The sequence below is a fragment of the Somniosus microcephalus genome, chromosome 33, assembly GCF_052327205.1.
Source record: "Somniosus microcephalus isolate GS21.2 chromosome 33, FLI_Smic_1.0, whole genome shotgun sequence".
NCBI classification, from domain to species: domain Eukaryota; kingdom Metazoa; phylum Chordata; class Chondrichthyes; order Squaliformes; family Somniosidae; genus Somniosus; species Somniosus microcephalus.
The window spans coordinates 3,646,952-3,672,224 of NC_141019.1; the positions used below are offsets into that span (position 1 = coordinate 3,646,952).

The 25,273-nt window shown below is 48.4% G+C and overlaps 1 protein-coding gene across 1 annotated transcript in view; it reads right to left on the reverse strand.

Moving 5' to 3' along the window:
- The window catches only part of slc26a10 (solute carrier family 26 member 10), a 96,062-nt gene that overhangs the window by 35,339 nt on the left and 35,450 nt on the right, over positions 1 to 25,273 (reverse strand). Inside the window, exons 9-10 of the mRNA XM_085972515.1 lie at positions 15,805 to 15,874; positions 9,930 to 10,109 (exon numbers count right to left, since the gene is read on the reverse strand). Of these exons, the coding sequence (XP_085828641.1) occupies positions 9,930 to 10,109; positions 15,805 to 15,874 (250 nt within the window). The remainder of the gene's footprint in view (positions 1 to 9,929; positions 10,110 to 15,804; positions 15,875 to 25,273) is intronic.

Genomic DNA, 25,273 nt, shown 5'->3' on the forward strand with positions numbered 1-25,273 from the left:
CAGCCTCAGAATGTGCAGGCAGAGAGGGAATGGGTGACCACCAGACAGAGGAGGAGGACCAGGCAGGTAGGGCAGGAATCCCCAGAGTGCATCTCGCTCGCTAACCAGTTCACAGTTCTGGAAACAGGTGGGAGTGATGGCTCCTCTGGGGAGAGCAGCCAGAGCCAAGGCCACGGCACCACGGGTGGCTCAGCTGCACGGCGGGGGAGGAAGAAGAGTGGAAGAGCAATAGAGATAGGGGATTCGTTGGTTAGGGGAACAGATAGAGGCCTAGAAATTCGGTGGGCTGCGCCACCAGTTAGCGCCTAAAGAGGGCACTCAGTGGCTTTAGCGCCACTGGCCACGCCTCCCGCGATATTTAGCGGGGCGCTAATGGCGGCGTTAGCCTGTAGCGCTGCTCCGCCACCGATGAAGTCATCGGTGTGCGCAGCGCCCCGCTACTGCCCCGATCGCGATATTTGGTCGCGCCTGCCTCTAACGCCGGTCGCAAATCGCGCCCGGTTCACGGGGCCTACCTGTGGTGGTAGTGGCGCAAATTAAGGTGGAGGTGCGGGGCGGCCATTTTTTCACTGGCCGCCTGCCAGCACCTCCGTCCCCGGCCTCCTGATCCCCCCGGGCAGTGCCGGCTGTGTCCCAAGTGCCCGGCACTTCTCCTCAGTGCCGGGCTCGTTTGCCGGCACTCGCGATCGGTCATCGTGCTGGTACAGGCCCCTCCCCCTTAAGAAGGGGAGGAAGGCCTGCAGTACCGCAGCGCGCCGTGCCGCAGCGTGTGGCGCTGCGGCACGTTACGCTGCGATATTCAGTTTCAGCGCCCTAAGAGGGACGCGGAGCGCCTCGAGCAGCGCCCTGCGTCCCTCTTGGGGCGCTCAAACTGAATTTCCGGCGGGGGCAACGGCTCCAATCGCAGCGGTAATTCCGGCGCCCAGGGCGCCACCGAATTTCTAGGCCAGACATTTCTGTGGACGCAGACGTGACTCCAGGCTGGTATGTTGCCTACCTGGTGCCAGGGTCAAGGATGTCACTGAGCGGTTGCAGGACACTCTGAGGGGGGAGGGTGAACAGCCAGAGGTCATTGTCCATATCGGTACCAACGACATAGGCAGAAAGATGGATGAGGTCCTGCAGGCAGACTATAGGGAGCTAGGAAAGAGATTAAAATGCAGGACTTCAAAAGGTAGTAATCTCCGGATTACTCCCGGTGCCACGTGCTAGTGAGTAAAGGAATAGGAGGATAGAACAGATGAATGTGTGGCTGGAGAGATGGTGCAGGAGGGAGGACATTAGATTTCTGAGGTATTGGGACCATTTCTGGGGAAGGTGGGACCTGTACAAGCCGGCCGGGTTACACCTCAACAGAGCCGGGACCAATATTCTCGCGGGGAGGTTTGTTAGTGCTGTTGGGGAGGGTTTAAACTAGCTTGGCAGGGGGATGGGCACCAGCATGTAGGAGTGGAGGGGAGGAATGGGGTGCATGGAAGAGTGAGTGTGTTGGATGGTACTGGAGGGGAAGGTAGTGCTGAAGGTGGAAGTAATACCATATTAGATAGGAGCAGACTAAGAAAGACTACAAAAAATTCAAAAGTGGGTTTAGAATGCATGTACGTAAACGCACAAAGTGTGGTGAATAAGGTTGGTGACCTACAAGCACAATTAGCCGTGTGGCAATACAATGTTGTGGCAATAATGGAAATGTGGCTTAAAAATGGTGAGGACTGGGCACTTATTATTCAAGGGTGCAAGGTGTTCAGAAAAGATAGGGAAGGAAAAAAGGGAGGTGGGGTGGCAGTGCTGATTAAGGAAGACATTGTAGTGTTGGAAAGGGAGGATGTTCTTGAGGGGACAAGGACAGAATCCATTTGGTTAGAGTTGAGGAGCAATAAGGGTCTGATCACACTATTGGAGGTATTCCACAGGCCTCCAAATAGTGAGAGGGAGGTAGAGGAGCAAATCTGCAGGGAAATCGCAGAGATATGCAAGAGCTATAGAGTGGTGATATTGCAGGACTTCAATTGCCCAAATATCGATTGGGATAATGCTAGGGTAAAGGGAAAGGAGGGGAAGGAATTTCTGAAATGTGTTCAGTAGAATTTCCTTCATCAATATGTTCTTGGCCCAACTAGGAAGGAGGCATTGCTAGATCTGGTGCTGGGGAATGAGGTGGGCCAGGTCGACCAAGTGTCTGTGGGAGAACACTTGGGTACGAGTGATCATCGTATCATAAGATTTAGATTAGCAATGGAGAGGAGCAAGGAACGATCTAGAGTGGAACTTCTAAACTGGAATAGGGCTAACTTCAATGGGATGCGAAAGGATCTAGCCAGGGTAAAATGGAACCAAAGACTGACAGGAAAAACTGTAATGGGACAATGGGTGATCTTTAAGGAGGAGATGTTCCAAGTACAGGCTAGGTACATTCCAACAAGAGGGAAGGGTAAGGGAACCAAAGCAAGGGCTCCTTGGATGATGAGGGAGATTGAGAAGATGAAGAAACAAAAAAGAGGGTGTATGATGAATGTCAGGTGAATTCTTCAAGGGAGAACCAGACCAAATACAGTAAGTTGAGAGGGAAAGTGAAGATGAAAATAAGATTGCAAAGAGAGTATGAGAGTAGAATGTCGGTTAACATAAAAGGGAACCCAGAAATCGTCTACCGACATGTAAACAGTAAGCGAGTAGTAAGAGGCGGGGTGAGGCCCATTAGAGACAAAGAAGGTGATATTTGCTTAGAGGCGCAGGGCAAGGCTAGAATACCCAATGAGTACTTTGTTTCGGTGTTTACTAAGGAGGTGGATGCTGACAAAATATCGGTAGAAGTGGAAAAGGTAGAAGCAATGGAAGGGGTGAAAATTGATAGACAGGATGTACTAGAAAGGCTGGGTATGCTTAGAGTGGATAAGTCGTCTGGTCCAGATGGCTTGCATCCCAGGTTGCAAAGGGAATTGGGGTCGGAGATAGCGGAAGGGCTTGCCATAATTTTCCAATCTTCCCTAGATGCGGGGGAGGTGCCTGAGGATTGGAAAGTGGCAAATGTGACACCATTGTTCAAGAAAGGGTGTAAGGGCAATCCTAGTAACTAGAGGCCGGTCAGTTTAACATCAGTGGTGGGTAATGTTTTAGAAACAGTAATCAAGGAAAAAATTAACAGGCACTTGGAGAGGTTTAAGCTAATTAAGGAGAGCCAACACGGATTTATAAAAGGCAGATCGTGTTTGACTAATCCAATTGAATTTTTTGATGAAGTAACAGAGGATTGATGAAGGGAATGCAATGGATGTTGTCTACATGGATTTTAGGAAGGCGTTTGACAAAGTACCACATAGAAGGCTGGTTAACAAAATTGAGGCTCATGGAATAGGTGGGTCAGTGGCAGCTTGGATAAGGAACTGGCTTAAGGGCAGAAAACAGCGAGTTGTGGTAAATTGCTGTTTTTCAAGACTGGAGGATGGTAGACAGTGGTGTTGTGTTCCCCAAGTGTCAGTGCTGGGGCCACTGCTTTTTTGATACATATAAATGACCTGGATATTGGAAAACAGAGTAGAATTTCTAAATTTGCTGATGACACCAAACTTGGGGGTGTGGCAAACAGTGAGGATGATACCAATCGACTGCAACAGGACATAGAAAGGCTAGCAGAATGGGCAGACAAGTGACAAATGGAATTTAATACAGAGAAGTGTGAGGTGATGCATTTTGGCAGAAGGAACAGGGAGAGGCAATATACACTTAATGGCACAGTTTTAAAGAGTGTGCAGGGACAGAGGGACCTGGGAGTTAATGTGCATAGGTCCCTGAAGGTGGCGGGACATATTGAGAGAGTGGTTAGTGAAAGGATTCGCAAATTTCATGTCTCCCCTGAAGATTTACTTCTGGCTTATTGGAGAAACCCTGGCTGGACTGAGTTTAAAATCCAGGGCTCCAGGGCCCAACAAGATGGCTGTGGTCAACCTCATGGCCAAGGCCTGTAAAGTTGAGGTTTGGACTGACAAAGAAGGAATGTTCCAGAAATTAGAAGGCAGACAGGCCTTCTGCATTTATGTATGAGAAGCAAACAGTGGCATTCGGACCTCTGATTAAAACCCATCAAGGCCGTTTGCACAGACAATCAATGGGTAATAGCTGCACTCAGACCTTCGTTAGCTGACTTCAACACTGTTTGGAAACGATCAACGGGGCTTTAAAACTGGAATGGCCCCATCACAAGACCAGTTACACAAAGGAAAACACTAATGGGACGTTTAAAAACCGATTAACCGGCCATCCAGGTCGATGGGCCCAGAACGGTTTCCTTTGTATCGACTTCAACACATCCAGGTCAGACAAAGAAACAGGCTGATCTGGCGAGTGATAAGGGCTCCCAGAAAGGGGTATAAGTAGTCCCTCGGGAAGCCATCTCGCTCTCTCTCTCTCGCATGGACTCCGGTGCCCTGCCTTACCATCAAGAAGATCGACGACGAAGAGCCCATCCAGGGAAGCAGGATACCGACAGTTACCTTTGAATCACTGGGGTATCTCTGCTCTGGGCGGTGAAAACCCAAAAGACATCGGCAGGCAATGGGGCACGGAGCAGGCGTTCTAACATCCGAGACTGGTGAGCATAAACTTCCTGGCCCATCGCAAGACAACTTAGATAGGTGTAAAGGGTGGGAGTTAAGGGGATTGCTAAAATGGTCATTTTAGTCATTTTCCCTCGATGTGTCCATTTCTCCTCCCCCGCTAAGTGTAATTGTGTTACATACATAGTGATTCTCTCTGTATAGTGTTTACTTTTCTCTATTTTAATAAACATTGGTTTTCTTTGCACCAAACCACTGGTCTCGTTTTGTTTATATCGCTGCTCGTAATAAGTCCGGTGGTCAGAACCAGAGGGGAAGTGATTCGAACCGCACGGGGCTGGAGCAGCTCAGATACGCCTGACTGGCCAGACACAAACCCCAAACCAAAACCCCCTACAGTTAGCAAAGCATGTGGGATCTTGGGCTTCATAAATAGAGGTATTGAGTACAAAAGTAGAGAAGTTATGCTGAACCTTTATAAAGCGCTGGTTAGGCCACAATTGGAGTATTGCGTCCAGTTCTGGTCACCACACTTCAGAAAAGATGTGAAGGCACTTGAGAGGGTGCAGAGGAGATTTACCAGAATGGTTCCGGGGATGGGGGATCTTAGCTACAAAGGACAGGTTGGAGAAGCTGGATTTGTTTTCATTAGAGCAAAGGAGGTTGAGGGGTGATTTGATAGAGGTGTACAAGATTATGACGGGTTTGGATAGGCTGGACGGGGAAAGGCTGTTCCCACTAGTTGATGGTACAAGGACTAGGGGACACAGATTAAAGGTTTTGGGCAAGAGATACAGGGGGGATGTGAGGAAAAAGTTTTTTACGCAGCGAGTGGTGAGGACCTGGAATTCGCTGCTGACGGAAGTGGTGGAAGCGGAGACACTCAATGTTTTCAAGGGGAGACTGGATAGGCACTTGAGGGAAATAAACTTGCAGGGCTATGGGGATAGAGCGGGGGAATGGGACTGACTGGATTGCTCTACAGAGAGCCGGCACAGACTCGATGGGCTGAATGGCCTCCTTCTGTGCCATTATGATTCTATAGCTTTATGACTAACCCGTGCTGTACCTGCCCTGGGAGTGTTTGATGGAACAGTGTAGAGGGTGCTTTACTCTGTATCCAACCCGTGCTGTACATGCCCTGGGAGTGTTTGATGGGACAGTGTAGAGGGTGCTTTACTCTGTATCTAACCCGTGCTGTACCTGCCCTGGGAGTGTTTGATGGGACAGTGTAGAGGGAGCTTTACTCTGTATCCAACCCGTGCTGTACCTTTACTGGGAGTGTTTGATGGGACAGTGTAGAGGGAGCTTTACTCTGTATCCAACCCGTGCTGTACCTTTACTGGGAGTGTTTGATGGGACAGTGTAGAGGGAGCTTTACTCTGTATCTAACCCGTGCTGTACCTTTACTGGGAGTGTTTGATGGGACAGTGTAGAGGGAGCTTTACTCTGTATCTAACCTGTGCTGTACCTGCCCTGGGAGTGTTTGATGGGACAGGGTAGAGGGAGCTTTACTCTGTATCTAACCTGTGCTGTCCCTGCCCTGGGAGTGTTTGATGGGACAGTGTAGAGGGAGCTTTACTCTGTATCTAACCCGTGCTGTACCTGCCCTGGGAGTGTTTGATGGGACAGTGTAGAGGGAGCTTTACTCTGTATCTAACCTGTGCTGTACCTGCCCTGGATGTGTTTGATGGGACAGTGTAGAGGGAGCTTTACTCTGTATCTAACCCGTGCTGTACCTGCCCTGGGAGTGTTTGATGGGACAGTGTGGAGGGAGCTTTACTCTGTATACAACCCGTGCTGTACCTGCCCTGGGAGTGTTTGATGGGACAGTGTAGAGGGAGCTTTACTCTGTATCCAACCCGTGCTGTACCTTTACTGGGAGTGTTTGATGGGACAGTGTAGAGGGAGCTTTACTCTGTATCTAACCCGTGCTGTACCTTTACTGGGAGTGTTTGATGGGACAGTGTAGAGGGAGCTTTACTCTGTATCTAACCTGTGCTGTACCTGCCCTGGGAGTGTTTGATGGGACAGGGTAGAGGGAGCTTTACTCTGTATCTAACCTGTGCTGTCCCTGCCCTGGGAGTGTTTGATGGGACAGTGTAGAGGGAGCTTTACTCTGTATCTAACCCGTGCTGTACCTGCCCTGGGAGTGTTTGATGGGACAGTGTAGAGGGAGCTTTACTCTGTATCTAACCTGTGCTGTACCTGCCCTGGATGTGTTTGATGGGACAGTGTAGAGGGAGCTTTACTCTGTATCTAACCCGTGCTGTACCTGCCCTGGGAGTGTTTGATGGGACAGTGTGGAGGGAGCTTTACTCTGTATACAACCCGTGCTGTACCTGCCCTGGGAGTGTTTGATGGGACATTGTAGAGGGAGCTTTACACTGTATCTAACCTGTGCTGAACCTGCCCTGGGAGTGTTTGATGAGACAGGGTAGAGGGAGCTTTACTCTGTATCTAACCTGTGCTGTACCTGCCCTGGGAGTGTTTGATGGGACGGTGTAGAGGGAGCTTTACTCTGTATCTAACCCCGGGCTGAACCTGCCCTGGGAGTGTTTGATGGGACAGTGTCGAGGGAGCTTTACTCTGTGTCTAACCCATGCTGTACCTGCCCTGGGAGTGTTTGATGGGACAGTGTAGAGGGAGCTTTACTCTGTATCTAACCCGTGCTGTACCTGCACTGGGGGTGTTTGATGGGACAGTGTAGAGGGAGCTTTACTCTGTATCTAACCCGTGCTGTACCTGCCCTGGGAGTGTTTGATGGGACAGTGTAGAGGGAGCTTTACTCTGTATCTAACCCGTGCTGTACCTGCACTGGGGGTGTTTGATGGGACAGTGTAGAGGGAGCTTTACTCTGTATCTAACCCGTGCTGTACCTGCCCTGGGAGTGTTTGATGGGACAGTGTGGAGGGAGCTTTACTCTGTATCTAACCCGTGCTGTACCTGTCCTGGGAGTGTTTGATGGGACAGTGTAGAGGGAGCTTTACTCTGTATCTAACCTGTGCTGTACCTGCCCTGGGAGTGTTTGATGGGACAGTGTAGAGGGAGCTTTACTCTGTATCTAACCTGTGCTGTACCTGCCCTGGGAGTGTTTGATGGGACAGTGTAGAGGGAGCTTTACTCTGTATCTAACCCGTGCTGTACCTGCCCTGGGAGTGTTTGATGGGACAGTGTGGAGGGAGCTTTACTCTGTATCTAACCCGTGCTGTACCTGCCCTGGGAGTGTTTGATGGGACAGTGTAGAGGGAGCTTTACTCTGTATCTAACCCGTGCTGTACCTGCCCTGGATGTGTTTGATGGGACAGTGTAGAGGGAGCTTTACTCTGTATCTAACCCGTGCTGTACCTGCCCTGGGAGTGTTTGATGGGACAGTGTAGAGGGAGCTTTACTCTGTATCTAACCTGTGCTGTACCTGCCCTGGATGTGTTTGATGGGACAGTGTAGAGGGAGCTTTACTCTGTATCTAACCCGTGCTGTACCTGCCCTGGGAGTGTTTGATGGGACAGTGTGGAGGGAGCTTTACTCTGTATACAACCCGTGCTGTACCTGCCCTGGGAGTGTTTGATGGGACATTGTAGAGGGAGCTTTACACTGTATCTAACCTGTGCTGAACCTGCCCTGGGAGTGTTTGATGAGACAGGGTAGAGGGAGCTTTACTCTGTATCTAACCTGTGCTGTACCTGCCCTGGGAGTGTTTGATGGGACGGTGTAGAGGGAGCTTTACTCTGTATCTAACCCCGGGCTGAACCTGCCCTGGGAGTGTTTGATGGGACAGTGTCGAGGGAGCTTTACTCTGTGTCTAACCCATGCTGTACCTGCCCTGGGAGTGTTTGATGGGACAGTGTAGAGGGAGCTTTACTCTGTATCTAACCCGTGCTGTACCTGCACTGGGGGTGTTTGATGGGACAGTGTAGAGGGAGCTTTACTCTGTATCTAACCCGTGCTGTACCTGCCCTGGGAGTGTTTGATGGGACAGTGTAGAGGGAGCTTTACTCTGTATCTAACCCGTGCTGTACCTGCACTGGGGGTGTTTGATGGGACAGTGTAGAGGGAGCTTTACTCTGTATCTAACCCGTGCTGTACCTGCCCTGGGAGTGTTTGATGGGACAGTGTGGAGGGAGCTTTACTCTGTATCTAACCCGTGCTGTACCTGTCCTGGGAGTGTTTGATGGGACAGTGTAGAGGGAGCTTTACTCTGTATCTAACCTGTGCTGTACCTGCCCTGGGAGTGTTTGATGGGACAGTGTAGAGGGAGCTTTACTCTGTATCTAACCTGTGCTGTACCTGCCCTGGGAGTGTTTGATGGGACAGTGTAGAGGGAGCTTTACTCTGTATCTAACCCGTGCTGTACCTGCCCTGGGAGTGTTTGATGGGACAGTGTGGAGGGAGCTTTACTCTGTATCTAACCCGTGCTGTACCTGCCCTGGGAGTGTTTGATGGGACAGTGTAGAGGGAGCTTTACTCTGTATCTAACCCGTGCTGTACCTGCCCTGGGAGTGTTTGATGGGACAGTGTGGAGGGAGCTTTACTCTGTATCTAACCCGTGCTGTACCTGCCCTGGGAGTGTTTGATGGGACAGTGTGGAGGGAGCTTTACTCTGTATCTAACCCATGCTGTACCTGCCTTGGGAGTGTCAGAAAGATGCCGACTTTGAACCTGACCAGTCATTGACCACTTAGTGAACTTGTGTGTTACCAAGGTGGGGACCAGTTGTTTTTTCCAGACACAGAATGATCTGTAACATTATAAAGAATGACTTGCATTTCTATTGCGCGTTTCATGACTACTAGAGTCCCAAAGCACTTTACAGTCAATGAGGTACTTTTGAAGTGTAGTCACTGTTGTAGTGTGGGAAATGTGGCAGCCAATTTGCGCACAGCAAGCTCCCACAAACAGCAATGTGATAATGACCAGATAATCTGTTTTAGTGATGTTGACTGAGGGATAAATATTGGCCCCAGGACACCGGGGAGAACTCCCCCTGCTCCTCTTCAAATAGTGCCGTGGGACCTTTTACATCCACCTGAGAGAGCAGACGGGGCCTCGGTTTAACGTCTCACCCAACAGACAGCACCTGCGACAGCGCGGCACTCCCTCAGTACTGCACTGGGTGTGTCGGCCTAGATTGTTGTGTTCAAGTCTCTGGAGTGGGACGTGAACCCACAACCTTCAGACCCAGAGGCGAGGGTGCTGCCGACTGAGCCACGGCTGACACAACTGATACATTGCTAAACAATGTACACAAACACACACATAACATGCACAGAAACATATATACACAAATAACATGTTCACAAACACACACACACACGAATAGCATGTACATATACAGTACGTACACACAGACAAATAAGGAAACCGAAGCAGACATACGATGGTGGTGATGGCCATCTTGTTGACGCTCGCCAATGCTTTCTTTGCCTTTTCCCTCTTTTTGATCTTGCCTGGAGTCAATCCAATTAATTTGGTCATGGCATCCCGGAAGAAATTTTTGTTTCCGTAGTAAATGGGAGCGTTGTAAGCTAATATCTTCAGACCGGGGATTTCATGGCACTGGAATGGAATGAGAGCAGCTGGAGTATCTGGGACAGAATCACCATTCACGAACTGGACAACAGGTGTGTTAAACATAACCGCACAAGATGCTTCGTGAAAACTAATAGGACAGGATACTTGTTTACAACCACAGACTAGGGGGAGCGAGAAAGATAAAAATAAAGTGAAAAAGACCATAGGTGGTGGGGAGAAACATAGAAGATAGGAGCAGGAGTCGGCCATTCGGCCCTTCGAGCCTGCTCCGCCATTCAATGAGATCATGGCTGATCATCCAAATTAAGTACCCTGTCCCTGCCTTCTCCCCATATCCCTTGATCCCTTTAGCCTCAAGAAATATATCCAACTCTTTCTTGAATATATTTAATGAACTGGCCTCCAGCGCCCTCTGTGGCAGAGAATTCCACAGGTTCACCACTCTCTGGGTGAAGAAATTCCTCCTCATTTCAGTCCTAAATGGCTTAGCCCTTATCCTTAGACTATGACCCCTGGTTCTGGACTCCCCGGCCATCAGAAACATCCTTCCTGCATCTAGTCTGTCCAGACCTAACAGAATTTTATAGGTTTCGATGAGATCCCCTCTCAATCTTCTAAACTCTAGTGAGTATAAGCCCAATCGACACAATCTCTCCTCATACGTCATTCCTGCCATCCCAGGTATCAGCCTGGTGAATCTTCGCTGCACTCCCTCCATGGCAAGAACGTCCTTCCTCAGGTAAGGTGACCAAAACTGCACACAACACTCAAGGTGCGGTCTCACCAAGGCCCTATACAACTGTAGCAAGACATCCTTGTTCCTGTACTCGAACCCTCTTGCTACGAAGGCCAACATACCATTTGCCTTCTTAACCGCCTGCTGCACCTGCATGCTTACCTTCAGCGACTGGTGCACAAGGACACCCAGGTCTCTTTGCACTTCCCCTGCTCCCAATCTATTGCCATTCAAATAATAATCTGCCTTTCTGTTTTTGCCACCAAAGTGGATAACCTCACATTTATCCACATTATAGTGCATTTGCCATGTTTCTGCCCAATCACCCAACCTGTCCAAATCGTACTGGAGTTTCCCGACATCCTCCTCGCAGCTTACCCTCCCGCCCAGCTTTGTGTCGTCTGCAAATTTGGAGATATTACATCCAATTCCCTCGTCCAGATCATTAATATATATTGTGAACAGCTGGGGTCCTAGGACCGATCCTTGCGGTACCCCACTAGTCACTGCCTGCCACTCGGAAATCAACCCGTTTATTCCAACTCTTTGCTTTCTGTCCGCCAACCAGCTCTCTATCCAAGTCAATACCTTGCCCCCAATCCCATGTGCCTTAATTTTGCACGCTAATCTCTTGTGTGGGACCTTATCGAAAGCCTTCTGACAGTCGAAATACACCACATCCACTGGTTCTCCCTTATCTATTTTACCAGTTACATCCTCAAAAAATTCCAGTAGATTAGTCAAGCATGATTTACCTTTTGTAAATCCATGTTGACTTTGTCCGATCCTGTCACTGCTTTCCAAGTGCTCTGCTATTACATCTTTTATAATAGACTCTAGCATTTTCCCCACTACCGATGTCAGGCTTACCGGTCTATAATTCCCCGCTTCTTCTCTACCACCTTTTTTGAATAGTGGGGTAACATTAGCTACCCTCCAATCCATGGGTACCATTCCAGAGTCTATCGAGTTCTGGAAGATGACCAGTAATGCATCTACTATCTCTGGGGCCACTTCCTTAAGTACCCTGGGATGTAGACCATCAGGCCCTGGGGATTTATCGGCCTTCAGTCCCATCAAATTTCCTAACACCATTTTCCTACAAATACTGATTTCTTTCCGTTCCTCTCTTTCATCAGACCCTATGTTCCCCGGCATCTCTGGGAGGTTATTTGTGTCCTCCTTTGCGAAGACAGAACCAAAGTATGTATTTAGTTGGTCTGCCATTTCCTTGTTTCCCATTATAAATTCCCCTGATTCTGACTGTAAGGGACCTACGCTTGACTTCACCAATCTTTTTCTCTTCACATATCTATAAAAGCTTTTACAGTCAGTTTTTATGTTCCCTGCAGGCTTACTCGCATATTCTATTTTCCCTTTCTTAATTAATCCCTTTGTCCTCCTTTGTTGACTCCTAAACTGCTCCCAATCCTCAGGATTATTGCTTTTTCTGGCCAATTTATATGTCCTCTCCTTGGATCTTATGCTATCCCTAATTTCCCTTGTTAGCCACGGTTGAGTCACCTTTTTTGTTTTATTTTTACGCCAAACTGGGATGAACAAATTCTGTAGCTCATCCATTTGGTCTTTGAATGTTTGCCATTGCCTATCCACCGTCAACCCTTTGAGCGCCATTCCCCACTCAATCCTACCCAACTCGCTCCTCAGACCATCGTAGTTTCCTTTATTTAAATTGAGGACCCTTGTCTCTGAGTCAACTATTTCATTCTCCATCTTAATGAAGAATTTGATCATATTATGATCGCTCCGACCCAAGGGGCCTCGTACAATAAGATTGCTAATTAATCCTTTCTCGTTACATAATACCCAGTCTAAGATGGCCTGATCTCTGGTTGGTTCCTCGACATATTGGTCCAGGAAACCATCCCGTAAACACTCCAGGAATTCCTCCTCCACAGTATTGTTACTAATTTGGTTGGCCCAATCTATATGTAGCTTAAAGTCACCCATGATGACTTCTGTGCCCTTATTGCACGCTTCTTTAATTTCCCTTTTAATGCCATCCCCAACCTCCACCTTACTATTTGGAGGTCTATATACCACTCCCACTAATGTTTTTTTCCCCTTAGTATTTCTCAATTCTACCCATACAGATTCCACATCATCAGAGCTAATATCCTTCATTACAATTGTATTAATCCCTTCTTTAACCAGTAATGCTACCCCACCTCCCTTTCCTTTTTGCCTATCTTTCCTGAATATTGAATACCCCTGGATGTTGAGTTCCCAGTCTTGGCCATCCTTGAGCCACGTTTCTGTAATCCCAACCAAATCATATTCGTTTACCTCTATTTGCGCAGCCAATTCATCCACCTTATTACAAATGCTCCTCGCATTAAGACACAAAGCCTTCAGGCTTGTTTTTTTAACGCTCTTAGACCTATTAGAATTATTATTTACTGTGGCCACGTTTGATTTAAACCGTTGATTTCTCTGACTGCCACTTTTGTTTTTCTCCTTCCTATCTTTTGCTTTTATCCCTGTTTTCCTTTCCTCTGTCTCCCTGCTCAGGTTCCCAACCCCCTGCCATTTTAGTTTAAACCCCCCCCGAACAGTGCTAGCAAACCTCCCCGCAAGGATATTTGTCCCGCTCTGGTTCAGGTGCAACCCGTCCGACTTGTACAAGTCCCACCTTTCCCAGAAGCAGGCCCAGTGATCCAGGAAACTAAAGCCCTCCCTCCTGCACCAACTCTTTAGCCACGCATTCATCTGCTCTATCCTCCTATTCCTAGACTCACTAGCACGTGGCACCGGGAGTAATCCAGAGATTACAACCTTTGAGGTCCTGCTCTTTAATCTGCTACCTAGCTCCCTAAATACTTGTTGCAGGACCTCATCCCTCTTCCTACCTATGTCGTTGGTCCCAATGTGAACCACGACCTCTGCCTGTTCACCCTCCCCCTTCAGAATGCCCTGCAGCTGTTCAGTGACATCCTTGACCCTGGCACCAGGGAGGCAACAAACCATCCTGGAGTCACGTCTACGGCCACAGAACTGTCTATCTGTTCCCCTTACGATAGAATCCCCTACCACTATTGCTCTCCCACTCTTTTTCCTCCATTCCTGAGCAGCAGCAACACCCCCTGTGCCAGGAAGTTGGCTGCTGCTGCCTTCCTCTGGTGAGTCATCCCCCTCAACAGTATCCAAATTGGTATACCTGTTTGAAAGGGGGATGGCCACAGGGGTCTCCTGCACTACCTGCCTGCTTCTACTGCTCCGCCTGGTGGTCACCCATTTCTCTCCTGCCTGTGCAGCCCTACCCTGCGGCGTGACCAACTCATCAAACGTGTAATCCACGACCCTCTCAGCATCGTGAATGCTCCACAACCCATCCATCCGCAACTCCAGCGCCTCAATACGGCCCGTTAGTAGCTGCAGCTGGATGCATTTCTGGCACACGTGGTCATCAGGGACACCGGCAGCGTCCCTGAATTCCCACATAGAGCAAGAGGAGCATAACACGGGGCGGAAAGGTGTTACCGTCATTCAGAGCAGCTCAGCTGCCTTTTTTTGACGTCTTATTCCCGGAGACTGTGAAGTGACCCAGCATCCTGCCCGAGTGTGAAAACCTCCAGCATTGGAGCTTCCCCGAAGGCCCAGTATCAATGTGGCGGGGTGCGGGGTGGGGGGGGAGGGAATTGGAAATGGGCGGTGACGCAAATCAGTCGCCTGTTATACATCCCGCCCCATATTCAGATCCATTGACTTCCACTAGAACTGAATATCGGGTGTGTCATATAACAACAACAGCGTGCATTTATCTAGCTCCTTTAACGTATTAAAACATCCCAAGGCGCTTCACAGGAGCGATTATCAAACAAAATTTGACACCGAGCCACGTAAATAGATATTAAAACAGGTGACCAAAAGTTTGGTCAAAGAGGTTGGTTTTAAGGAACGTCTTAAACATGGAGCGAGAGAGAGGTGTAGAGAGGCGGAGAGGTTTAGGGAGGGAATCTCAGAGCTTAGGGTCAAGGCAGCTGAAGGCACGGCCACCAATGGTGGAGCGATTATAAATCGGGGATGCACAAGAGGGCAGAATTGGAGGCGCTCAGAGATCTCGGAGGATTGTAGGGCTGGAGGAGATTACTGAGATATGGAGGGGCGGGGCCACGGAGGGATTTGAAAAACAAGGGTGAGAAAACAGTCAGCAAAAACGATCCCGCCTGTTTTGCGTTCGCGGCCATGTCCAGTTTCACCCCCCCCCCCCGCCCCAGTGATATTGGGCCGTACAGATCAGGAAAGTCCCAGGTCAGTGCTGATCTAGCTGATCGAAGCCAGGCTAGTGGTAAAGATGGCACAGTGCCCCTGGGCTAGGGAGGGGGGGGGGGGATGCGTCGGAAAGCACGGGCATGGACTGGCATCCCACCTCTCTTAACCGGTATCTCAACAGACCCAAGCCTGTCGAGGTGCCCTTTCACTAATTTCAGACTTTTATTTTGTTGATTGCTCAATAGATTCAATGAGAATTAACACAAAGTTAACTGTATGCATCAATACAAAGCAACTAGCTTGAAACATTGTTCTGTTTGTGAGCGCATACTTGTGTGTGTTATTCGCACATGTATGTGTATACATGTCAGGGGGGACCAAGTATGGGCTCCGTTGTGATGCCCTCTATGGTCAAACTGCCTGTTGATACTCACTCTTCAGGGTCATATGTGAAAAATGGACACTTTTGATGAGGTACCAGAGGACTCCCGGCACCCATGAAACTGTAGCCCAGTTTGAGGCAATTCAGGATAGGAGGGCATAGGGCAAGGGCAAAAGAAGAACATTTCTACTGTTTAAACATTATCATCATAGCAAAGACTGTGGGAGGAATCGAATTGCGCCATCATCTGTGATTTACGTGCACTGTCTCCCATCAGTGCAGGCACTGCTTAATCTGGCTGGCCTGCCTGCCTTAGCCCTGGCACTCAGCAAGGGACACCATAGGGCCTCGACGTTCCGATAACTTACCATACCGTTCTTCTCCACGGGTCTGTAAATCTCTGTGTTTGAGGCTCGGCCCAGCACGGAACAGCCAGTTCTGCAAAGCCAAGAATGGAAGGTTATCGGTGGATTCTTCCATGCTGGTAACCTTCACCAACAGCGCCCCCTGCTGTTAATCTTCACTAATGCAGGGGTCCATAATTAATACTGGGGCATACAATGGCTGGCACAATCGTTTCTGGAACATGGGTCAAACCCAGCCCAGACTGAGGGAATGCCAATCTTCTCGACCTCTTGGCTGCAAGGGCCTCAATTGGGACAATCCTACAGACTGTCCCTAATTTGAATTAAATTGCCAATTTCACTCAGAGGCCACAGATTGGCTGGTAAGGGGACAAAATGCCACACTGGTGCAGTAGAGGGTGTTCTTCGGTGGTTGGAACTGAGGGACGTTGTTAGGGCAGGGGAGAGGGAACTTTGCAATCCATCCATTCAGCTGCCTCTGCCACTTCCCTTCCTTCCCCTAGCCCACCGGGCCAAACTTCCTCTAAGGATCCCCCCTGCCCTAGCCCTGAACTCACATTTTTCTCCAGTTTCTCTCCGATCTCCTCTCATGACCTCTTCCCGCTCATCTTGTCTGAGACCCGCCTCCTGCTCCCTCGACCCTATTCCCACCAAACTGCTGACCACCCAACTTCCTTTTCTGGCTCCCATGTTAGCTGACATTGTTAACGGTTCTCTCTCCTCAGGTACTGTCCCCCTCTCCCTCAAATCTGCCGTCATCACCCCTCTCCTCAAAAAACAACCCTTGACCCCTCCGTCCTTGCAAACTACTGCCCCATCTCCAACCTCCCTTTCCTCTCAAGTCCTTGAATGTGTTGTCGCCTCCCAAATCCATGCCCATCTTTCCTGCAACTCCATGTTTGAATCCCTCCAATCAGGTTTCTGCCCTTGCCACAGTACCGAAACGGCTCTCATCAAAATCACAAATGACATCCTCTGTAACTGTGACAAAGGTAAACTGTCCCTCCTCGTCCTCTTGACTTGTCTGCAGCCTTTGACATGGTTGACCACTCCATCCTTCTCCAATGCCTCTCCACCGTCGTCCAGCTGGGTGGGACTGCACTCGCCTGGTTCCATTCTTATCTATCTAATCTTAGCCAGAGAATCACCTGCAACAGCTTCTCTTCCCTCTCCCGCATCGTTACCTCTGGTGTCCCCCAAGGATCTATCCTTGGCCCTCTCCTATTTCTCATCTACATGTTGCCCCTTGGCGACATCATCTGCAAACACAGCGTCAGTTTCCACATGTACGCTGACGACACCCAGCTCTACCTCACCACCACCTCTCTCGACCCCTCCACGGTCTCTAAATTGTCAGACTGCTTGTCCGACATCCAGTTCTGGGTGAGCAGAAATTTTCTCCAATTAAATATTGGGAAGACCGAAGCCATTGATTTCGGTCCCCGCCACAAACTCCATTCCCGAGCCACTGACTCCATCCCTCTCCCTAACATCTGTCTGAGGCTGAACCACACTGTTCGCAACCTTGGTGTCATATTTCACCCTGAAATGAGCTTCTGATCACATATCCGTAGCATAACTATGACCGCCTATTTCCACCTCCGTAACATCGCCCGTCTCCACCCTTGCCTCAGCTCATCCGCTGCTGAAACCCTCATCCATGCCTTTGTTACCTCTAGACTTGACTATTCCAACACACTCCTGGCTGGCCTCACACATTCCACCCTACGTAAACTTGAGGTCATCCAAAACTCGGCTGCCCGTGTCCTAACTCGCACCAAGTCCCGTTCACCCATCACCCCTGTGCTCGCTGACCTACACTGGCTCCCGGTTAAGCAACGCCTCGATTTCAAAATTCTCATCCTTGTTTTCAAATCCCTCAATGGCCTCCTCGCCCCTCCCTATCTCTGTAATCTCCTCCAGCCCCACAACCCTCCCCGAGATATCTGCGCTCCTCTAATTCTGCCCTCTTGAGCATCCCTGATTATAATCGCTCAACCATTGGTGGCCGTGCCTTCTGTTGCCTGGGCCCTAAGCTCTGGAATTCCCTCCCTAAACCTCTCCGCCTCTCTACCTCTCTCTCCTCCTTTAAGACGCTCCTTAAAACCTACCTCTTTGACCAAGCTTTTGGTGACCTGATCTAATTTCTCCTTATGTGGCTCGGTGTCAAATTTTTTGACTTATAATACTCCCGTGCAGCGCCTTGGGACATTTTACTATGTTAAAGGTGCAATATAAATGCAAGTTGTTGTTGTTGCGATACCTAACCTGGGAGCTGGGTGCTTGAAATGGAAAGTGCTCCATTCTCTAGCATTAACATCCCTCACCCTGTGTGACCAAAAATTCAACAAAAAATATTGCAAAAATCTATCTTTTTCTGGGTGCTGTTCTATGGCAAAACACAACCAATATCCATGGTGCAATATGGGAGCGCGTTCACCTTCTCGTTCAACTCCTAGGCACGACAAAATAATTACTTTCAAAAGCAGCTGAAGCAGTGCCATTTTAAATTCACAATACTTGTTAGTTTGAACCAAGGCAGAGTTCAGCTTCCAGTGTTATAAAGAAATGAAAGAAAGACTTGCATTTCCATAGCGCCTTTCACAACCTCAGGACAGCCCAAAGCGCTTTACAGCCAATGAAGTATTTTTTGAAGTGTGGTCACTGTTGTAATGTGGGAAACGCGGCAGTCAATTTGTGCACAGCAAGCTCCCACAAACAGTAATGTGACAATGACCAGATAATCTGTTTTTGTTATGTTGATTGAGGGATAAATATTGGCCGGGACACCAGGGAGAACTCCCCTGTTCTTCTTCGAAATAGTGCCATGGAATCTTTTACATCCACCTGAGAGAGCAGACGGGGCCTCGGTTTAAAATCTCACCCAAAAGATGGGTTATGCTCATAAGCAGTGCCTGTGGTTGACGTCAGCTCTTGACTGTCACTCCTCGTAGCTGAAATATCGTACCATGGAGGTATAGTCTGTTGTAATGAATTCCAACGAGGTGGAAAATGAATGATGGCTAACCCTTTGTATCGAAAGCATCAGTCTGTGCAGCATTCGAGTTCCAGTCTAAACAGTATTCTTCCCATTTAGAAGGAATTAGGTGCAAAGAAGTGAACTTCATACCAGGCAGAACTAAGATTCAACACTGAACATGCTCCTGGAAGCACGGTTCAATAGTTCATGAACTGAAGCATTTTTCTGCATGCTAACACTGTAATTCTAGAAACCTAAGTGAAGGAGAGCTGAACAACTTGGCTGCAGTGATTGAAATCAAGGCGAGGTGGCCTCACACTGATGTTCCCTGCGATTGACCTACTTGTCCTGAAGCGTGCCACTATTTTTTTTACATTTATCAGACTCTCTTGTAATTCATTGAGCAACTGTGACTGAATAGCGAGTGCTTTCATTTCAAAAGGAGTGAATTTATTACCCTTTTGCAATATTTATCATTGCAGCCCATTAGTATTCATTACTTTAGTCTATTGGGAGGAATTTTTCGGGGGGTCAGCGGACACGTTTGGTGGTGGGTCGGGTGGGGAAAAAAAATGTTGACAGCAGGTAGGGAACCCACTGTCAACCCACCGCCACACGACTTTCCCAGATGTTGGGTCCGTCAACGCTGAACAGACCCAACACGCAGTGGCGGGGCAGACAATTTAGGTCATTATGACCTTTAAGAGCCACTTTAAAAGTATTTTGAGCTCACCTTTAAATTTTACAAGATCGCCCACGGGTTCCACGCTGCTCGGGGATCACGTCAGGTAAGCAGGTCGGGAGTTGTGCTACCATGAAATCATCTCATTACTTGACAGCTGCAAATGTGCTATAAAAGCTCCCATCTCACAGCTGTTCACTTTCCAAGGTCAGAAGCCGTTGCTTACTGCTTTTGGAAAACAGATTGAGCTTTATGCAGCTTGCTAGTATTTGGAGTAAACTCTGTATCCAATGTCCCCACATTGGAACAACCTCTCTCACCATTGACAGATAAAGGCTGCTTAGTCCCCGGAGTGTTGCGATCCGTCCAAGGACTTTGCATTTCATCTCACAGCATATCGCCGTTCTGCACTCCCCGAATCATTGGGGGCTGGTGTGCAGACTCCAGTGACCCTCCCCTTTAATGGCTGCAAGGTGCCTGCGCCAATGCTCACTCCCGATTACACAACACCTCATATTCCTTATCGCTTGGAGCCTAACGCCACTCACCTACGCCATTAGCACTCCCCTGCATTCTTTGAGCGCTGAGACTGAATTTAGCGGGCAGCGAGATTGATTAGTGCCTGGCGCTAAACTTCCAACTTCTCAAATGTTAGCGCCCCAATTGGGGCGATACCGAATTTCTAGCCCTATATACATATGTTTTTTTTTTAGTTAAACAGTATGAGTAAAATTATTCTGTGAATTTTAAGGGTGGCGGTACATCATAAAACAGTTTAAATTCCCATGTTAAACCCTAACTAACTGTTGAGATTTACAAACAAACTGAATGAGACTGGACGCTGATGCTGCCTGACCTGCTGAGTATTTCCATATTTCAGATTTCCAGCATCCCGCAGTATTTTGCCTCTTCATTCGAATGTTAAATGCAGTTGCAAGGCAATGCAATTGGAATGACACAGGCATAAACATCTGAGTCGCTGGTCATTTTCCATTCCAAGCAAAACCACAATGTGTGCTTTGAGCTGGAAATTTGGGAGGGAATCGGAAGAGGGAATGGCCAGACAGACTTTGGGCAGCATTGAGTGCCATCCTGCAGAGTGAATGCAGCTCTTGTTACGATCCAGGCACATTAACACAATGATGTTTCTGTGACATCACACTGTGCCACACAAGAGAGGTGACACTTGTACGGGACGGAAGCCCTGATTCATGTTCGGAAGAAGAGGAGTTGATAGGGTAGATTGAGAGAAACCATTTCCTCTGGTTTGGGGGGGGGGGGGAGGCGGGAGGGTGGAGTCCAGAACAAGGGGGCATAACCTTAAAATTAGAGCCCGGCCGTTCAGGGTGATGTCAGGAAGCACTTCTTCACACAAAGGGTAATGGAAATCTGGAACACTCTCCCCCAAAAAGCTTTCAGGCTGGGGGGCAATTGAAAATGTCAAAACTGAGATTGATCGATTTTTGTTAGGCGGGTGTTAGATCCGTGTGTTAATGGAGACACGGAATGCAGGAGTTGATTGAACAAGTGTTTACTGAACAAAGTCTGGAGGTGAACTAACTACACAAGACGCTACACAGGCTTATATACCCGAGTGGTCACTACTGGTACTACAGTACACAGGGGCTTCAAAAACATAGTTCCGCTTAAAGGTACATACACTACAATTCCTCCCCTTTTAGATAAATAGTACATAACATTTTAAGTAATCATTAAATAACATTTTTACAAGAACAATAATATACACATTTGCTGAAGTTAATCAATTACAAATTCAGTCTCTCTGGAGGCTTCCTGACTCGGTCCGGATAACGCCTCGGTGGTGTAGTAGGTTCTTTTGGCAAGGTCGATTCAGCTTCAATGCTAGTGTCGGGTTTATCTGGTTCCAGTATCACCGGATCGGAGGTAGATACTATGGGTAGCTCTGCTTCATCACTAGGCGTATAGAGTTGTGGTGTAGGTTGTCCTTTTTCGGATGACTATGATCTGGTCAGCATGGTGCCTTATTATGCTTTCTCCAATGTCCACGGTATACATCAGCGGTCCTAGTCGTGTGCAAAAATAGTTCCAGGCTGCCATTTCTCGGTACGGTAGTCCCGGCCCAAAACTGGTTGACCTATCTGGAAGGTTCTAGTTGGCCTTTCATTCATGCTTTGAAATTGCCGGTTCTCTACGTCCCTTCTGACATTTGGCTTGACCAAATCCAGCCGGCATCTTAGGCTTCTATTGAAAAACATCATGGCAGGGGTTTGGTTTGTAACCACATGTGTTGCATTCCTGTACGCAAAAAAGAAGTTATCTACCTTATGTTGTCGATTTATGTCTTCATTACCCATGGCCTTTATGGCCTTCTTGAAGGTCTGGACAAACCTTTCAGCCAATCCATTGGTGGCGGGATGGTATGGGGCGGATGTGTAGTGCTTAACCCCATTGTTTTTTTTTTAAGAACTTCCTGAATTCTTCGGATACAAATTGCGGTCCATTATCAGAACAGATCTGTTCAGGCAGCCCATTCCTGGCGAATATGGTCCTTAATACGGTGATGGTTTTTTCCGTGGTGGTGGAGGACATCTTTATTACCTCCGGCCACTTGGAGTGTGCATCAACCGCGATTAAGATCATTGAGTCCATAAATGGACCAGCAAAGTCGATATGTACCCTTTGCCATGGAGATGAGGGCCACTCCCATGGATGTAGAGGGGCGTTTTGGACCTGCTGGCATCCTAGACAGCTCTTGGTCATTTCTTCGATATCTCCATCGATGCCTGGCCACCACACAAACGCTCTGGCTAAGTTCTTCATTTTCACTCCACCCAGATGCCCTCGTGAAGCTCCTTTAGCACTCTATCCTTGAGTTTGGGTGGCATCACCACTCTGGATCCACACATCAAGGTTCCTCGGCACACTGACAGCTGTTCTCTTCTTTGCGAGAATGCTGGCAACAGTGGTTCGCCATGTGCTGGCCATCCCTTCACCGTTAAATCGTAGACTCGTGAGAGAGTCGGGTCATTTCGCGTTTCCTTTTCAATGGTAGAATTTGTCACCGGTAGACATTCCACTATGGTCGAGTGGAACATCTCCACTGGGTCCACTGTAGGCGCCTCTTCCACCGTTGGCAACAGTAGGCGCGATAACCCGTCAGCATTCCCATGCTGTTTTGTTCCTTTGTATTCTATGTCATATTGGTGTGCCCCTAGGAAAAGGGACCACCTCTGTAGCCTTTGCGCTGTCATAATGGGAACGCCCTTTTTAGGGTTGAATATGGAGACGAGGGGTTGATGGTCAGTCAACAAGGTAAATTTTTGTCCGTGTAGGTAATGGTTGAATTTCTTCACCCCCCACACCAGGCTGAGTGCCTCCCTGTCGATCTGGGCATAGTTACGCTCAGCTGAGTTCAATGAGCATGACGCAAAAGCCATCGGCCGCTCCGAGCCATCAGGGAATCTATGCGATAATACCGCTCCCACGCCAGTCTGATTGGCAGTGATGGGTTGTAATGAGCCAACACTTCCCTGGACGTGATCAAGCCTTTGCATTTATGGAAGGCACGTTTACAGTCTTCGCTCCATTTCCAAACTACTCCCGTTTGTAGCAGTGCGTTAAGAGGGTGCAGAACCATTGAAAAGTTTGGTAAAAATTTATGATAGTAATTTACTAATCCCAGGAACAACCTTAATTGTGAGACATTTTCAGGCGCTGGGGCCTTTACGACCGCTTCAATTTTTTCAGGTGACTTATGCAACCCTTCTTCGTTAATGACATGGCCACAATATGATATTTGTTTCTGGAAAAATTCGCACTTGGGGCAATTTGCTCGTAGGCCCCGTTCTCTCAGCCTCGTGAGCACCTGCTCCAAGTTGGCAAGGTGCTCGTTGTCATTTTCTCCTGTTACAAGGATGTCGTCTAGGTAGCATTGAGTCCCCGGAATCCCTTGCAGGACTTGCTCCATAGCTCTTTGCCAGATAGCCGGAGCTGCTGCCACTCCGAAAACCAGTCGATTGTACTGGTACAGGCCTTTGTGTGCGTTTATCATGAGATACTTTTTAGAGGCCTCCTCAACCTCCATCTGTAGATATGCCTGTGCTAAGTCAATTTTGGTGAAACGTTTCCCTCCGGATAGTGAGGCGAAAATATCTTCTATCCTCAGAAGAGGATACTGTACCATGTGAAGAACCAGGTTTACAGTCACCTTGAAGTCCCCACAGATGCGAACTTTTCTCTGTTCTTCAGATTTATCATTATTCAACATTTTCTTCATGACCGGGACGATGGGTGTTGCCCACTCGCTCCAATCTACCTTGGATAACATGCCTGCTTTTTCCAAATTCTCCAGCTCTGCCTCGACGGCTGGACGAATTGCGTATGGCACCGGCCTTGCCTTAAAAAACTTGGGAATTGCCGCATCTTCCACTTTTATTGAGGCGGTGGCGCCTTTCAGGGTTCCTAGTTCCTGTTGAAACACTTCTTTGGCGTTAGCCAAGATGTCTTTTAATCATCCAGGTATGACGTCATCATCGTTTTTTTTCTTACTGGTCACCGTCAGTGCCTGAATGGAGTGCCAATCTAAACGTATCTTTCTGATCCATTCACGTCCCAACAACGGTGGACCACCATCTTGCAGAACGTATAAATACAACTTCTGTATTTCCTTGCCGTTGTATACAACAGGCACCCTTATTTTCCCTCTGGGGTATACTTTCTGCCCCGTATATGTCTTCAAGATAATGGATGTGTCTTTCAAAGGTATATGCGGAAATAGCCGCTCGTAATCCCGTCGACTCATGACGGTCAGAGCTGATCCTGTATCCAGCTCCATTTTGACTGGGGACCCCGCTATCGTGAGGGTAACCCAAATGGTCTGGTAATCTTCTTTGGCAATTACATTATGTAATTTGAGACAGCTTAGTCTCTTGTTTCCGGAGTCGCTATCGCTCTTCTGGTCTTCGGAGCTACTGTCCGTCATCATTTGTGCCTTTCTGTACTTTTCCTTATGGACCTTTTTACTGTCAGCGGATTTCTTTCCAGATCTGCATACACGTGCAATGTGTCCCATCTTTCCGCATTGCCTGCATGCTTTGTCCTTGAACCAGCAGTCCTTCTGGTCATGGGTGGATCTGCCGCAGCGATAACATCTCTCGAAACCCCGTGTCATTTCATGGGTGCCGATGTCCTGTGGCTTTTGCTGTATCTCTGCAGCTCCTCTTGCTGCTGCTTCGTATGATACAGCCACACTGAAAGCCTTGTCCAGTGTCAAATCTTTCTCAGAAAGTAGCCTTTTCTGTGTTCCTTCGCTTAGGAGACCGCAGACGAATTTGTCTCGTAGAGAATCTGCCAGTCCTGCCCCGAATTAGCAGTGCTTTGACAGCTTTCGTAATTCGGTGAGGTAATCAGCGTTACTTTCATTCTTGTGCTGATTCCTCCTGAAGAATTTGAATCGTTCCGCTATCAGCAGCGGTGTTGGGTTTAAGTGCTCCTGTAAGGTATCAACAATCTCCTTAAAATTCTTGTCCATCAGTTTGGCTGGAGTGATCAAGTTTCGTAACAGCCCGTATGTCCTTGCGCCCATCAGATTTAGAAGTACCGATGCCTTTTTATCATCCGCTACTTCATTCGCCTTGCAATATACCTCCACTCTTTCCACATATGTGGTCCAATCTTCTATATCACTATCGAAAGCAGTAATATTGCCAGTCTTCGGCATCCTGAAAATCTAAAATGGCGCTTCCCGCGCTTTTCCTCCGTCCCCGATGGATCAAAATGGCGCCTCCCGCGCTTTTCTTTCTTCCCCGCCGAGTTAAGATGGTGCCTTC